Source organism: Talpa occidentalis, unplaced genomic scaffold (assembly GCF_014898055.3).
Source record: "Talpa occidentalis isolate TD23 unplaced genomic scaffold, MPIMG_talOcc4v2.1 talOcc4.7, whole genome shotgun sequence".
NCBI lineage: Eukaryota > Metazoa > Chordata > Mammalia > Eulipotyphla > Talpidae > Talpa > Talpa occidentalis.
In genome coordinates this window covers 27,108,254-27,122,593 of record NW_023605083.1, presented here as the reverse complement: position 1 = coordinate 27,122,593, position 14,340 = coordinate 27,108,254, and the positions used below count along the sequence as shown (strand labels likewise).

At 36.7% G+C, this 14,340-nt stretch overlaps 1 protein-coding gene across 1 annotated transcript in view; it reads right to left on the bottom strand.

Annotated features, from left to right (window-relative positions):
• The window catches only part of PGM5 (phosphoglucomutase 5), a 163,357-nt gene that overhangs the window by 61,325 nt on the left and 87,692 nt on the right, over positions 1–14,340 (bottom strand). The window contains exon 7 of the mRNA XM_037495341.2: positions 3,640–3,755. Coding sequence (XP_037351238.1) covers positions 3,640–3,755 — 116 coding nt within the window. The remainder of the gene's footprint in view (positions 1–3,639; positions 3,756–14,340) is intronic.

The window sequence follows — 14,340 nt, the reverse complement described above, 5'->3', positions numbered from 1 at the left end:
AATACAGTGTCTTGCACTCTGTAAGTACTAAATAAATGTTTATTAAATGGAGGTAAACAAATATTTATTACTAGAGTTATAAGGAAATGAAATGATAGACCATGTTTATGGACTGGAAGAATTAACATAGTTAAAATGTTGATCATACCCAAAGCAATGTATCATTTCAATGAGAACTTTATCAGAGTTTCAATGGAATTATTTAAAAAATATAGCAAACATAATTGAAATTGATATGGAACCACAAAAGAACCTGAATAGTCAAATCAATCTTGACGTAAAAAGGTTAGAAATGGAAGTATGCTCCTAGACTTCAAACTATACTACAAGGCTATAGTAAAAAAACCAGTATGATATTGGAATAAAAATAGACAAAGACCAATGGAATGGAACTGAAAGCCCAGAAGCAAACCCACATTCATATGGAAAGATGTTCTATGACATAGGAGCTAAGAGTATAAAAATGGATAAAGGAAAGTCTCTTCAACAAATGGGAAAACTGGACTGCTGCATGCAGAAATATTAAACTAAATGACTCTTACCATACACAAAAATTGATTAAAAATGGATTAAATATTTGGATGTAAGACTAGAAACCATAAAATACCTAGAAGTAAACATATAAAACACTACACAGCATTGGTATTAGGGATGTCTTTGGGAACTTGGCTTCAACAGCAAGGAAAACAAAAGCAAAAATTAAATGAATGGGGCTGCATCAAGCTAAAAAACTTCTAAATATTGAAAGAAACAATCATTAAAACAAAAAGACACCCTACTGAATGGGAGAAAACGTCTTGCATATCATATATCTGACAAGAGGTTAATATCCAAGATTTATAATTCAACAAAAAGAAAACAAACAATCCAATAAATAATTGGGCAGAAGAGCTAAACATATACTTCTCCAGAGAAGACATACAGGTGGCAAACAGGCACAGGAAAAAGTGTTAAACATCACTTATCATCAGGAAAATGCAAATAAAAATCACAATGAGAAACAACCTTATACCAGTAAGAATAGCCCATATGAAACAAATCAGAATAAATAACATTTCAAGTGTTCCTTAGGTAAAAGAGAACAGAAATGTGGGCAAAGATGTGGAGAAAATGGAGCCCCTTATATTGTTGGTGGGAATGAAGACTTGTCCAACTCTTATGGAAAACAGTATGGAAGTTCTGCAAAACATTAAAACTAAATATACCGTATTAACCTGAAATTCCATTCCTTGGTATCTATCTAAAGAATATGAAATCACTAATTCAAAGGGATATATGTTCATTGCAGCACTGCTTACAATAGTGAAACTATGGAAACAGCCTAAGTACCCGAAAATAGATGAGTGGATCAGGGAGATATGGTATACATACTCGCTGGAATACTACTCAGCTATATAAAATACATAAGCTCTCCCCATTTGTGACAACACATATGAAACTGGAAGGGATTATGTTAAGTGAACTAAGTCAGAAGGAGAAAGAGAATGCTAATGATTTCACTCATGAGAAACAGAGGGGAAAAAAGGAACAGACAAAAAACTAAACCCAAACAAATCCCAGAAATATGACTCTAGAATAAGGCCTCTAGATGGGGAGGAAAGGGGAATGCACTGAAGAGAGGGAGGGAGCCCAGAGATTTGGGGCAATGGATTGTGGGCACTTTGGTGGTGGGAGGTATGCTAATTTACACCTGTGGAAGTATGAACTTATCCCCCTAAAGCAAGCATGGTGGTGTAAATGTTTGCTCAATAAAAGAAAGTAAATAAATTTTAAAATGATTCTAACTGGGGAAAAATATGCAGAATCAGAAGTCACCTGAAAATAAGTGACTCAAAAAATTATTTCAAAATTAAAACTTAAAAACAATGAAATATAGGTTCAAATGAAGCAGAATCTGTGGCAAAGCAGTGATAATTTACTCATAGTCTCTCATTTTTAAATATAGCAACTGCTCTTTTTAAAACTGAACAACTACAACAAATTGGTAGGTAATTTTGTAAAAATCTTTATTATATGTCTAAAATTAACTTTTTTCAAAACAAATAGCACTTGTATCCAAAACATATTATTTAAAATTAATCTTACTGGGAAACAAAAAGATAAATAAAACAAAGTAACTATGCTTAATGTGTTAAATTATGTAATGGAAAAGAGAAATAACATATAAAAACAGATGGATAATTTTATCAGCAAAATGAAAATTATAAAAGAGTCAACAAGAAATGCTAGAAATAAAAATAACAATATCAGAGATGAAGAATTCCTTCTCTAGGCTCATTAGCAGATAAGGAAATTATCAGTGACCTAAAGTTAAGTAATAGAAATTATCTATACTGGAACACATAAAGGAAAGAGTGATTAAAACCAAACAGTACATGTAAGAGCTCTGAGACAATATGTAGTCACAAATTGTGCAGACATTTGTAAATGGAGTCTCAGAAGAAAAGAGAATGGAGAAGGAGAAATATTTGAAAATGTGGTAACTGAGAATTTCCCAAAATTAATGAAAGGCAAAAAATAAGAGATCTAAGAATCTCAGAGAACTCCAAGCAACGTTAAAATATATATACAGACCTAATGAAAATATCAAAGGAAAAATGTAAAAATAAAATATTGAAGGCAGCCAGGGATGGGGGTGGGTGGGTGGAGTTTATATACAGAGGAACAGAGATAATTATAACCTACTTCATGGAAACTATGCAAGTCAGAAGACAATGAAGTGCTATTTAAAAATAACTGAATAAACAGTATTTTTTAACATTCCAGGTTTGATAGTGCTATTTGGGTTTTTTTTTCCTTAGTTACCTTGGTACTGAAAGATTCACACTTGGGATTGATTCATAATAATCGGAGGGAGGGGTCCCCTTGCAGATGAGGTTAAAGATAAAACAAGATTGACCATCAGTTGATAATGATTGAAACTAGGTAATGAGCACACGGGGATACAATATGATCATTTCCTATACTGATAAAATTCTTTGATAAAAATCTTTAAAAAGATTTTTTTAAAGAAATGGAATTTTAACCAGGAAAAAAATGGGCAGACGAGGTAAATGTGTTATAGCACACATTCCACTAGGTTCTAGATTTTTTTTTTTTTTTGCCTCTAATTAATGTCCCCTCCATCTTTGATTTTCAATGGGTTCATAGTTCTCTAAACTGGGCTTACAGACTGCTGTAGTGCACCTCTCCAGTAACAGCATCCCAATGAGGACCTCCCTGGTGGTGCAGGCGGGTGAGCACAGTGCTGTGAAGCTGTCCGCAACCTCTGCAGTGTGGTTTCCATCCCATCCGGCCAGGGAGCTCACTACATAGCGATGCAGACCTCTTCTATCTTGCCCACTGCTCCCCTCAGCAGTGTATTTCAGTCAGTCTGTCTGTTTTGTTCCCTGCTCTGTCTCTGGTGAATCTGCTCACCCTCCCGTATATCTGGTCCATACCCTGGTTCTTGTATAAATAAAATAAAAATCTTTTAAAAAAAAAAAAAAACTACGAACCAGAGACACTTTTTGGGGGGTGGGGGTGGGAGGGGAGGGATTGGGGTCAGAATGGGGGGTTTGCAATTTTATGGGGGAATATAAAAATAAAATTTATTATTAAAAAAAAAAAAAAAAAAAACATCAACCCAATGAAACCTACCAGTGCCAAAACTTTCTTCTCCACACAAAGAGCACCGTCCAGAGTCCATCAGATTTGAGAAGAATCTCCATCCAGCTGGAGTCTCATATACAGGGACCTTCATTAATTTGGCCACTCTGAAAAATGAAATTTGAGGCAACAATCAATTCATATATTTCCTCTCCTTTGTTTTCACAGCACTGGAGCAAGTCTTTAGGAGCTATTATTTCTATAACTAGATTTCAAAAATTCCTGAACAAACTGAAAATTTTCAATATGTCAAGTTATAAAGTAGAAAATGATACATAGCCTATTCTAATGGTTCTCAATTTTACCCTTCCCACAACATAGAACATATTACTATCTTGTATAAAATATTCACATATTTATATTTTCCTGTATAAATATTTCTTTATCCTTCTGGTGAAATCCTACTCAGGGAACCTCAGAATCTAAATTAAATTGGTATTTGGGTACGCAAATTTGGAATATTGTTTGACAGTTTCTACTAAAGATAAAAGTATACACATCCTATGAACCAGCACTTCAACTCCTAGAAATTACTAATGACATGTAGTAGACACTGAGGTAAATGGCTGAGCTTCACACACACACTTTAGGATTTTAAAATTGGAACACTCATTTTATCAGATGCTAGGAATGTTGATATTTGTTAGCTCACAAATATGGCTCCCGCTCTCTGCCAAAGAGACATATCTCACACAAAATCATGCTCCCTTCCTGTGTTAATTCACATCTAAGAACTGAGGTATGAGACATGTATAAAAGTCAAATCTTGTTCCTATTTGGCTCAGTTCTGTAGGAACATTTCAGCTCCTGAGTGTACACAGACTGTCTAAGGATTTTGTTAGGACTGCATTGCAATCCAACTTGTCTCTCTCTCTGTCCAATTCTCCTCCCTCACTCCCCACCACCCCCATAGGTGTTGATCTTAAAGCCAACTTCGATCCTAACAACAGAAAAGAGTAAACTTCTTGCAAGCATATCTCTGACTTGCTTCCTGGAGAACTCAACAAGTTGACACTACTCTATAGAGGATGTACAAAAGATTTTACAAAAATGATCGGAGAATCATAATTGAGAACAAAGAAAACTACTCAAATATCCATCAAATTAAAACAGACAAGTAATTTGTGATATATATATTGTAATACCATAAATTCCACCAGACTATTACTTCATGCAACAAATTGAATGAATCTCACAAACCACTATTAAGGAAATGAAGCCATCAGCAAAGAAATACACACTGTACTCTTCCACCTACATAAAATTCTAAAACAGGATCTCCCCGGTGGCACAGCGGTTGAGCGCTGGGTTGCCAAGCTGCCTGCAGCTTCTGGAGCGCCAGTTCGATCCCTGGCCACCAGGCAAGAGTCCCACATGGCGCGCAGATCTCTCTTGCCACCCGCTGCTCCCCTCAGCAGTGTATTTTGTCGGTCTGCCTGTACTGCTCCCTGCTCTGGCTCTGGTGAATCCTCTCACCCTCCCACACTTCTGACTGTACCCAGTGCTTGCATAAATAAATAAATAATTTTTTAAAAAAACAAACAAAACAAAAAACTTAAAAAAAAATTCTAACACAGTTAACTATTATCAGTACTTCTAAAATATAGGCACTGGGGAAAAAGAGGTCAAATATTTTGTCTAAAGTCTCACAGAGATAAGAGGCACGACTAGAATTTGTACTCAAGTCTATTGAATTTTTGCTTATGTTCTATTCCACCACACCAGGCTGTCTCCCCAAATGCTGTAATGCTTCAAGAGGTATATATTTCTCAAAGCAGGATGGGGAATAAACTGCTACCACAGACACTGGCCTGAGGAGTTTCATCTTCCCCACAATTAAGCAAAAGAGAAAATGCCAAATGCCTGCCACCAGCAAAGTTTAGTTCTTGAAAAGTGTAAACACAAAAGATGGTCATGGAAAGGAGCCAGGATGGTATATTGGTGAAGAAGGGAAAGAAAGATGCATACAGGAAAAGATTACAATGTAATAAATATTTCTTTAGGTTTGGTCTGTGGCCAGCTAGAGGAAAAAAAATATGTACTAATGCTTGCCAGAGGAAAGAGAGTACCTCTTTCCACAAAACCCAAATATAATGAATGGGGTCAAAATCTTGAAAAATTATGTGTAAGTCTCTCAAGTTTGCCTCGAAAGAACCATCTTTTGGATGTTCAGGTGCTACATCAAGTTTCTGTTATGTGTATTTTTGATGGTATAAGAAAGATACACTTTAATGTTCCTATCCTAGTAGTTCATCCTCAAATCCTAGGAGGATTTAAGACAATTCCTTCCCAAATTGTAGAGCAAAGGAAAATTTTCAGAGCCATTAATTTTATGGTCAGAAGCTCAAGGAAGGAGGAATAAATCACATGGAAGCTTTCCAAGGGCAGCAGGTAGTTAAAGCCTGGGTCAAAATTAATCTAGTAAATATGAATGTATATGATTACCAAATAGAATGCACCATGGGGCAGAGCTGAGAGCAAAGGAGAGGGAGGGAGTGAGGACATGTATGCTTTGGTTAGAACATTCTTGTAGGCTCAGAGCCAAGTTGGCATTCTGAAGGGAGTAAAAAGGATTTCCCCAGAACCCACCCTTCCCAATTAATTACTATCAAGAGGTCATCAGGCTGAAGGCTGAGGCTGGGTTTTAAAGGACCGGATACTTTCATAACTATGAGCCACAGTTGCAGCAAAGCAAGCTAAGATAACAATATGGGTGATAAAATTCCGGGATCCTGAGCGTGAGATGATTGTGTCCTGGAGTCAGAAAGGAATTCTCCACCCACCTCCCTCTCCTGAACTTGGTATCCATCCCAACCACAGCATTCAGCAGATAACTAGCTCTAGATTGGTTTTTGGCAGGAGGCCTCGGGCCTCCCTGGTACAAAAGCTCAAAATGAAGCTATTTGTGCTCAGGATCTACACCCTTCTTTCTGAATCCTGTGAAGAACTCACTTTCTAGGAAAGACCAAGGCATGAGGGGAAAGAAAGAAAATTAATGGGTCATGGTTTTCCCAAAAGTGGGAGTGGGAGTGGGAGTAGGTAGCAAAAAGAACATGCTGGATGTAAGCTCTTGGGTGGATTTTCAATGTCTAAAATTGTGGCTTCATTTGGAAATAGCTCAACCTATTTTTCCAACAGTTTCTCACAAGTTATTACCTACATATTCTTAAAAACTGGGCTATCTCTTATTTTCTAATCATGGGTTTGTAATTTTGTGGTGGTTGCTTATGTCTGTTTTAAATTTTACCTGAGTTAATACTCCTGTCCAATCTCAGTCACAATACTCTAAGTTCCTCCAAAAGCAATCTTAAATGTCCTGCCAAAAGGGAGCCTGTGGCAATAAACCCACCTCTTCTTGAGAACACACAGATGTACAAATCCTGACCTCCTTCAAAGTTAGCTGTGGCCATGTGACCAAGTTCTAGCTAATGGAACTTTAGTGCCAATGATATACGCCCCTTTTAGATCTGGCTATAACAACTTCTCATCTTCCATGTTGTTCTTCTATCTTCCAGCTTGAGGTGGACAAGTCCAGAAATCCTCGAAACTACATATTAAAGATGGAAGACCCACAAGATGGAAGGTGTGGATTACCACTTGAAGCAGAGTCCAGTATTGATCAGAAAAACCTGTTTTTAACTTTTGGTGATTGAGAGATAAACTTTAGCTTGTTTAAGTCATTTTATGTTTTGCATATAGTTTTGTAGCAGCAGTTCCATTATTGTAATGAATACATTCCTTTTGTCAGCACCATCATAAATGCAAAGTAACCGTTCCTGCCACTACATTCCCTCTTGCGTGGCATAGGTCTTTATGTTGAGGTCATCATTGTTTCTGTAGTTACCTCTTTGACACTTTCCTCCCACACACTGATACTGCCACTGCCACCAATGTGTTAGAAGTTCTTTGAAGGCAGGGACTGCACTGTATCTGCAAAGCTCTTTAACATCTGGAAAAACACAGCACCTTGTCAGACCTGCCTTCAAAAAATGCCATACAATTTCAGTTGGCTAATATCTACTATTTAAAGAGTGTTACTGGATAATAGAGGCCAAAGTATCTCTGTTTTATAGCCTTTTCTCCTTATAGCTTCCTAAACTTGTAAGAAGTCATTTCTGCATGTTTTAGTTACATTAATAATTTTGAACAAAAAGAATTTCTTCAGGTATTAATCATTGGTACTATCATGATGACACAAAGGCCTTTCTAATAAGTAAATATCTTTCAGCATTAAGACAGTGACTTAGAATCAAAGTTTTAAGAAGAAGAAAGACATATTTTATTTCTATTTTGCCGTCTGGTAGTTGTCCTACCCTCATGTGATCAAATAATAGGTACAAAAGGAACCTAACAGTGCCCTAAAAGCCTGCCACATGTAGGGGTGCTGGCATATCCTTTTCTCTGCCTCCTGCATCTAGCTCAGGTTATACTCATAGTAGGTATTCAACTATTAACCTAATAATATAGTACTCTATCTCTTTTTGTGATAATAGTCTACTGGAATATCAATGGTTACTAATGACTCAAAAGAGAATAGCCAAATTAACAATGACAGGTTGTATTATATTACATGAATGAGCTATATCCAGCTGCTCTTTGAATCCTACATCCAATATGATTTATTTGATCCCCAGTTTTGGATGCAATAGATGTAAAGGGGACAAGACAATTGTCCCTCCTCAACTGTTCACCTTTTTGAGAGCTGAGCAAAGCTCAGGGTTTTATTTTTCACACTCTTTAAAAAGTCCTCAACTAGTAATGGGAGATTTACCGGGATCATACCCAAGAGGAGAAATCAAATATTGTACAAAAATGAACAATGATGCAAGAAAATAATAAATAAATATAAATTCCACTAAAAAAATAGCCCTCAACTAAATAGACTTGTCTCACATATATCCAATGAAGGACTTACATCCAATTTACACTAAAACTTCTATAAACCAATTTAAAAAGGCAAATACCATTTTAAAAAAAATGGGAGAAATTTTTGAGCAGGTACTTTACAAAAGAAAATATTCTAGTGCCTTAGTAACATATAAAAATATACTGAACACCATTAGAGATTAGGAAATTGCAAACTGAAACCACAGTGAGATATCACTACACATTGAAACAATGAAACAGCACGATGAAAACAGTGGCACTGCCAAGTACTGGTGGAGATATGGAATTGTCATCCATGGTTGAAGGGCTGCAAGTTGGCACTGACTGTACAGCCATTGCATATTTTTTGACATTATTTATTTATATAAATATATAGCACAGGAGAGAGAAAATAAACTACCAACATATAGAATAATATGAATGAATCTCAAAACATAACACTGAAGGAAAGAAGTAACTCAGAGAGGAATATATACTCTATGGTTCTATTTATATATAGTTCAAAAATAGACAAAACTGATTATGTCATTGGTCTAGGAAGTTATTTTTTGGATTTGACACCGAAAGCACAGATGACAAAAGGAAAAATAAGACAGTGGAAATATATTTGGAACTCTTTCAACTCAGTAGTCATTAAAGAAACAATCCAATAAAAAATAGGCAAAGGACCTAAAGAGAACTTTTCTAAAGAAGATATACAAATAGTCAACAGATATATGGAAAGATGCTCAACATAATAATCATCAGGAAAACACAAATCAAAACTACAATGTCAAATCATACCCGTAATAAAGACTATTATCAAAAACACAAAAGGTAAGAGCTGATGAGGGAGAAAAGGAAACACTTGTGCTCAGTTGGTGGGAATATTAATTTGCACAGACATTATGGAAAACAATGTTGAGGTTCCTCAAAAAATGAAAAATAGAACTATTATACAATCCAGCAATCTTACTTCTGTGTATAGATCCCAAGGAAATGAAATCAGGTTTCTGAAAAGATATCTGCATTCCCATGTTCACTGGTCATTATCCAGGCAAGAAATGGACACAGCTACCTGTATATCAACATATGAATGGATATAGATTTATGAGAAGCACATGCACACACACTGGACTATTATTCAGTCATAAAAAAGGAAATCCTGTGATTTGCAAGAACACACATGAATCTGGAGAGCACTGTGCTAAATGAAAAGAGCCATACCGAGAAAGACAAAGACAAATATGGTATCATTTATATGTAGAGTCTCAAGATAACAATAATAAAGTAAAACTCATAGAAACAAAGTAGAATGGTGATTGCAAAGGCTAGGGCTAGGAGAAATCTGGAAATGTTGGTCAAAAGATATGAAATTCCAGTTATAAAATATAAATAAGTTCTAAAGACCTAATGTAGGGCATAGCAACTCTAGTTAGTAATGTGTTCTGCATTCTTGAAATTTGCTGAGTAGCCTTCTCACATATACAGTATAATTATGTGAGGTGATAAATGTGCTAATTAACATGGTTTGAGTAATCACTGATGTATTCATAATGTATATGAATGTCAAATCACCATGTTATACACTTGAAATGTATTACAATTTTATTTGTCAATCACATCTCAATAAAGCTGAAAGAACAGAATAGGCATTGGTGATAGAAGTGGGAATAGGGGTTAGATAGAGGACTTAGTGATTGGAATGGGGAGCAAAGGAATTTCAGGGCTGCTGTTCTGTCCCTCGACCCTGGGTGCGTTCACTTTGTGAATAGTCCTTGAGTTGTGCCTGTGTAGGAGTTCTGCCTTTTCTTTACATATATTACTTTTCAATTAAACATTTATTTAAAAGAAAAAGCCCCCTGCAGTATTTATGACTAAGTACATGTTTGAAATGGCCATGTTTCCATAACCCCATGAAACAAACTACTGAAGATGGAGTTCAATACATTGTGGATATGCTGGTTAATGTCTTGCAGACATTTAACAAAACTGTTCTCAAATTAGTCCTTTAATAATTCCACATAGATAAATTTACTCCCGGGTCCCTTCTTTGATGTCTGACGCCATTGACTGAAGGTGCTGTGAGGTAAAAGGCTTATGTAAGTTTGCACTTTAAAAACATTTCTAAGGAAGCCTACTTACCTCACAAATCACAATTAGAGTTCATGAAGGCCTTGTTTTCTATTAGCAATCTTAAAGTCTACTCTTAAATCCATTTTTTTTTCTTTTTTTGCACAGGATAGCTCACACTTTCAAGCAACATAAAAATAAATCAAGAGTTTATCAAAATAAGAGGACCGTGAAAGTTTTTCAGCCACATATATAAAACTTAGCAGAAAAGTGCTTGTTGCTTGGGCCAGTGTTAGCTCAGTCTAGTCTAAATCTCAAACTTACATATTAAATACACTTTCTTTGCCTGTCTTATCAGGAAAGAAAACAAGCAAATGAGTGCACTAGTGCCCCACAGAATTACATTATTACTGATCTTGGTATTGGATCTTTCACTTAGCCTAAAAGAAACTGGGCATGTCATTTAGAGAATGTTTACAAAAAATAGCAACAACATGTCTCATGCTCCCTCTTAATGTCTAGATTTTAGCCAACTGCAAAACAAAGTTGAACCTCAAACCCGAAGGTCTTTGCTGTTTTTTCTAGAAACTTCTGTATTTTCATTTTAAGTAGGTGTTATGGGGGAAAATAGGATTCTTCTCAATTAGATTTTAGATTTTGTTAGGCAACATAAGGCAAGCATATTTCTGAGGATCTTGACTTTACTTAAAAGAGAAAACTTGGCTTTAAGAAATTGACCAAAGAGAAAATTCCATTAGAAAAATATGCAAAATTGAACAATCACAGGTTTATTCTTTGAAACAAATAATCTGGAACCCTATGTTGGGGAATTAACAAGAGTCTGTGTTTAGAATCTTGAAGCTTGTGCACTTTGATGTAAACTTTCTGCTTTTAATTATTTTCAAAGAAAAAATTGTTGAGGGGTTAGGACTGGCAAATCTTAAATTTCAAGTATTCCATCTGCGCTGAAAGATAGTCAAGAGACAACTGTCAGCTGTGCTTTAGGGTCCCATGAGGTTTGCTTTCAGAAGAGCAAAAAATTGAATTATCTGCTCTTATTTTTTGTTTGTTTTGAATTTTTCCTTATTTAACAACTTATTGAAGCTTTAAAAAAGGAGCAAACCTATATAAGATCCTTGAAAGAGTAAGAATCTATTCATTTACTCTTATAGACAAAAAGTAGTAAGAGAGAACGTGACAGCTCCAACTCAGAAGAGAAAACATCTCACCAATCAAACTGCTTCAGTTTCTTAAAAGCTTTTTCTTTGTTTTCTCTTCTGGATTCAATTAGCATCTTTTCCCAGATGGTATTACAGAAATCATATTGGTCCTGTCATTAAACTGGGAGGAAAGGATATCTGGGCACTGGGCATCCAATAAATACAGTGACTATAAATGGATACTCACTCAAAAGGAATAATAAGGCCCAGAGAAAACTAGTGTTTGCATTATGCTGTATCATGATTATATAGATCGTTCCAGGAGGCAGAGGTATACATTAAATTATCATGGTCTTACCAGTTTTCCCAAAGCGAACATCTATTCCTCACTCTGGTACTTCATGTTGAATTCAGTTTCAACAGGGACACAGGGCCTCAGTGTTTGCTGCTGTATGTCTGAGTCTAAATCTGATGCTAGAATGGTTGATTTAAACCTTTTCAGTCTAAGGTTTAATAGACAAGTATTGGTACTCTAACCCCATGGGTCAACTAAAGTAAGAGCTTGGGGGCATGGGGCGGGGGGCAGGGGAAGAATGAGCAGGGCATTCCCTAAGTTGGGTCTAAATGTCAGAAAAAGATTGATAAATTTAATCACTTTAAAAGTTGTAAACATTTCTACTTGTCAAAGACACTCCCCAAAAGAGGCAAACCAAGACTGAGCTCCAATATCTGCCATCTCTAAAATGGAATAATTAATAGCCAGCCTGAATAAAGAAGTCCTGAAAGTCAGCATGAAAAACTTAAATAAACAACTCAAAGAGGAGGAAAATGAATTGACCAATATGCAGTCATCAGGGAAATGAAAATTAGAACAGATAAAACATTACACCTATCAGAGAAAAAAGAATCTAATGAATACCAAGTCTTGTGATAGTGTTATGGGAAAATGGAAATCCAAATATTGATGGCCGCTTTTTAAATTACCACACTCTCTATAGGTTGATTTGAGAACTCTAGTTGAGCTTATCATACCCTATGCCCCAACAACCCTCCCCCCTTGTAGTATCTATCCTGCAGAAACTGGTAACTGTGCACACAAGGAGACATGCAGCAATGGCATTTATTTTCACACTATTTATGAGGGGGAAAAAAAAAGAGCAAACTCAAAAGCAAACTAATTATTCATCTGTAGGACAATAGACATAAAGTAGCAAATAAACAGCCATGAATCGAAGACTCAAAAAAAAATTCAAAAAAGCTAATAGAAGCAATTAAGCATGTATTTCTGTTTTGTAATGTTACCTTAGACCCATGCTAATCCAATTATTGTTACTACCTCACTCGTCCAATTTAAAAACCTATGAGATATCATTTCTGCTCTCTAATAATACACTTCAGATACTTGCAACTCTTAAAAATTAATACGACTAAACAACTAAATGAAGAGACATAATACCATCTGCTTTTGGGAAGCAACTAGAACCTGCCAATGCCATCAACACGACAAAGGAACTTGGAGGATGTCCCCAGTCCTACAGCTATGCTTCTGAAGGCAGAAGGCAAGCACATGCAGGCTAGCTGTCACCAGCTGTAATTAATTAGCCTGAGACAGTCCCAAGATTCCTAGTGCTTTCTACTTGCCTGGACAGAACTCAGAATCTTTTTTTTTTTTTTTTTAAATAGGTGCTATTTGTATTTTTGGGCTGTATGAGCATTTCCCTTCCCTTTTCTCCTGTTAACCTGCCCCCAACATCACAGAGAATTCACCCGGTCTGCATGATTCTTAACTGAGACTTATTTGCAGCTCCCTGTAGGAAGGCTCCTGGTTCTTCCACAATAGGAAGATCAGAAGCCACAGGGTCAAAGTCATCAAGATTCCAGGTGGAGATACACAGACCTTTGGGGTGCTTGGCATTTCCTCTGGGAGCCTGTGGTAGCTGCCTATGCTGGTTTGGGAATACCATAGAGTCTTTCTGTCGGAAGTTTCATCACATGGGGATGGCCTAAGGGAGGACCAGGAGGCTGTTTCGTGCCAAGCCAGATCAACTCACCAGGCAGCTATCTGGAACTCGGCTCCGGGAGACCCAGCACTCATCAAGGGATACAGGAGCAGCAACCCCCTTTGAAAAGTACCACATTCAACACTGCATTTGCCCCCAGGTTTCCCATCATTACCCGCGAATGGGTTTCATTTCATAACATGCATGAGGAAAAGTCATGCCACGTTAATTCTGCTCCAACATTCATTTGTCTTTATAAAACATCTCCATTTCCTGAGATACAGTTGCAAGGAAAGAAACAGTTGATGCCCTTTAGTGAGAAGTGAGTTTTATGGCACACAGTAAAGAGGAATGGACGCAAGGGTGGGCACACATGCACTGCCCCATCAAGTCTACACTCTTCCACATGTATGAAAGGCCTGTGACAGCCTGATTCCCCACATGCCTCCCTCCTTCCTGTGACCTGGACTGAGTTACTTAAACTGAATAAATCCAGTTCTTTCACCTAAAAAACCAGAATAACAATACATCCCCTTCCTCAGGGAGAACGAAATAGGGTGATGTCTAGGAAGCCCAAACACCAAGGCAGTCCC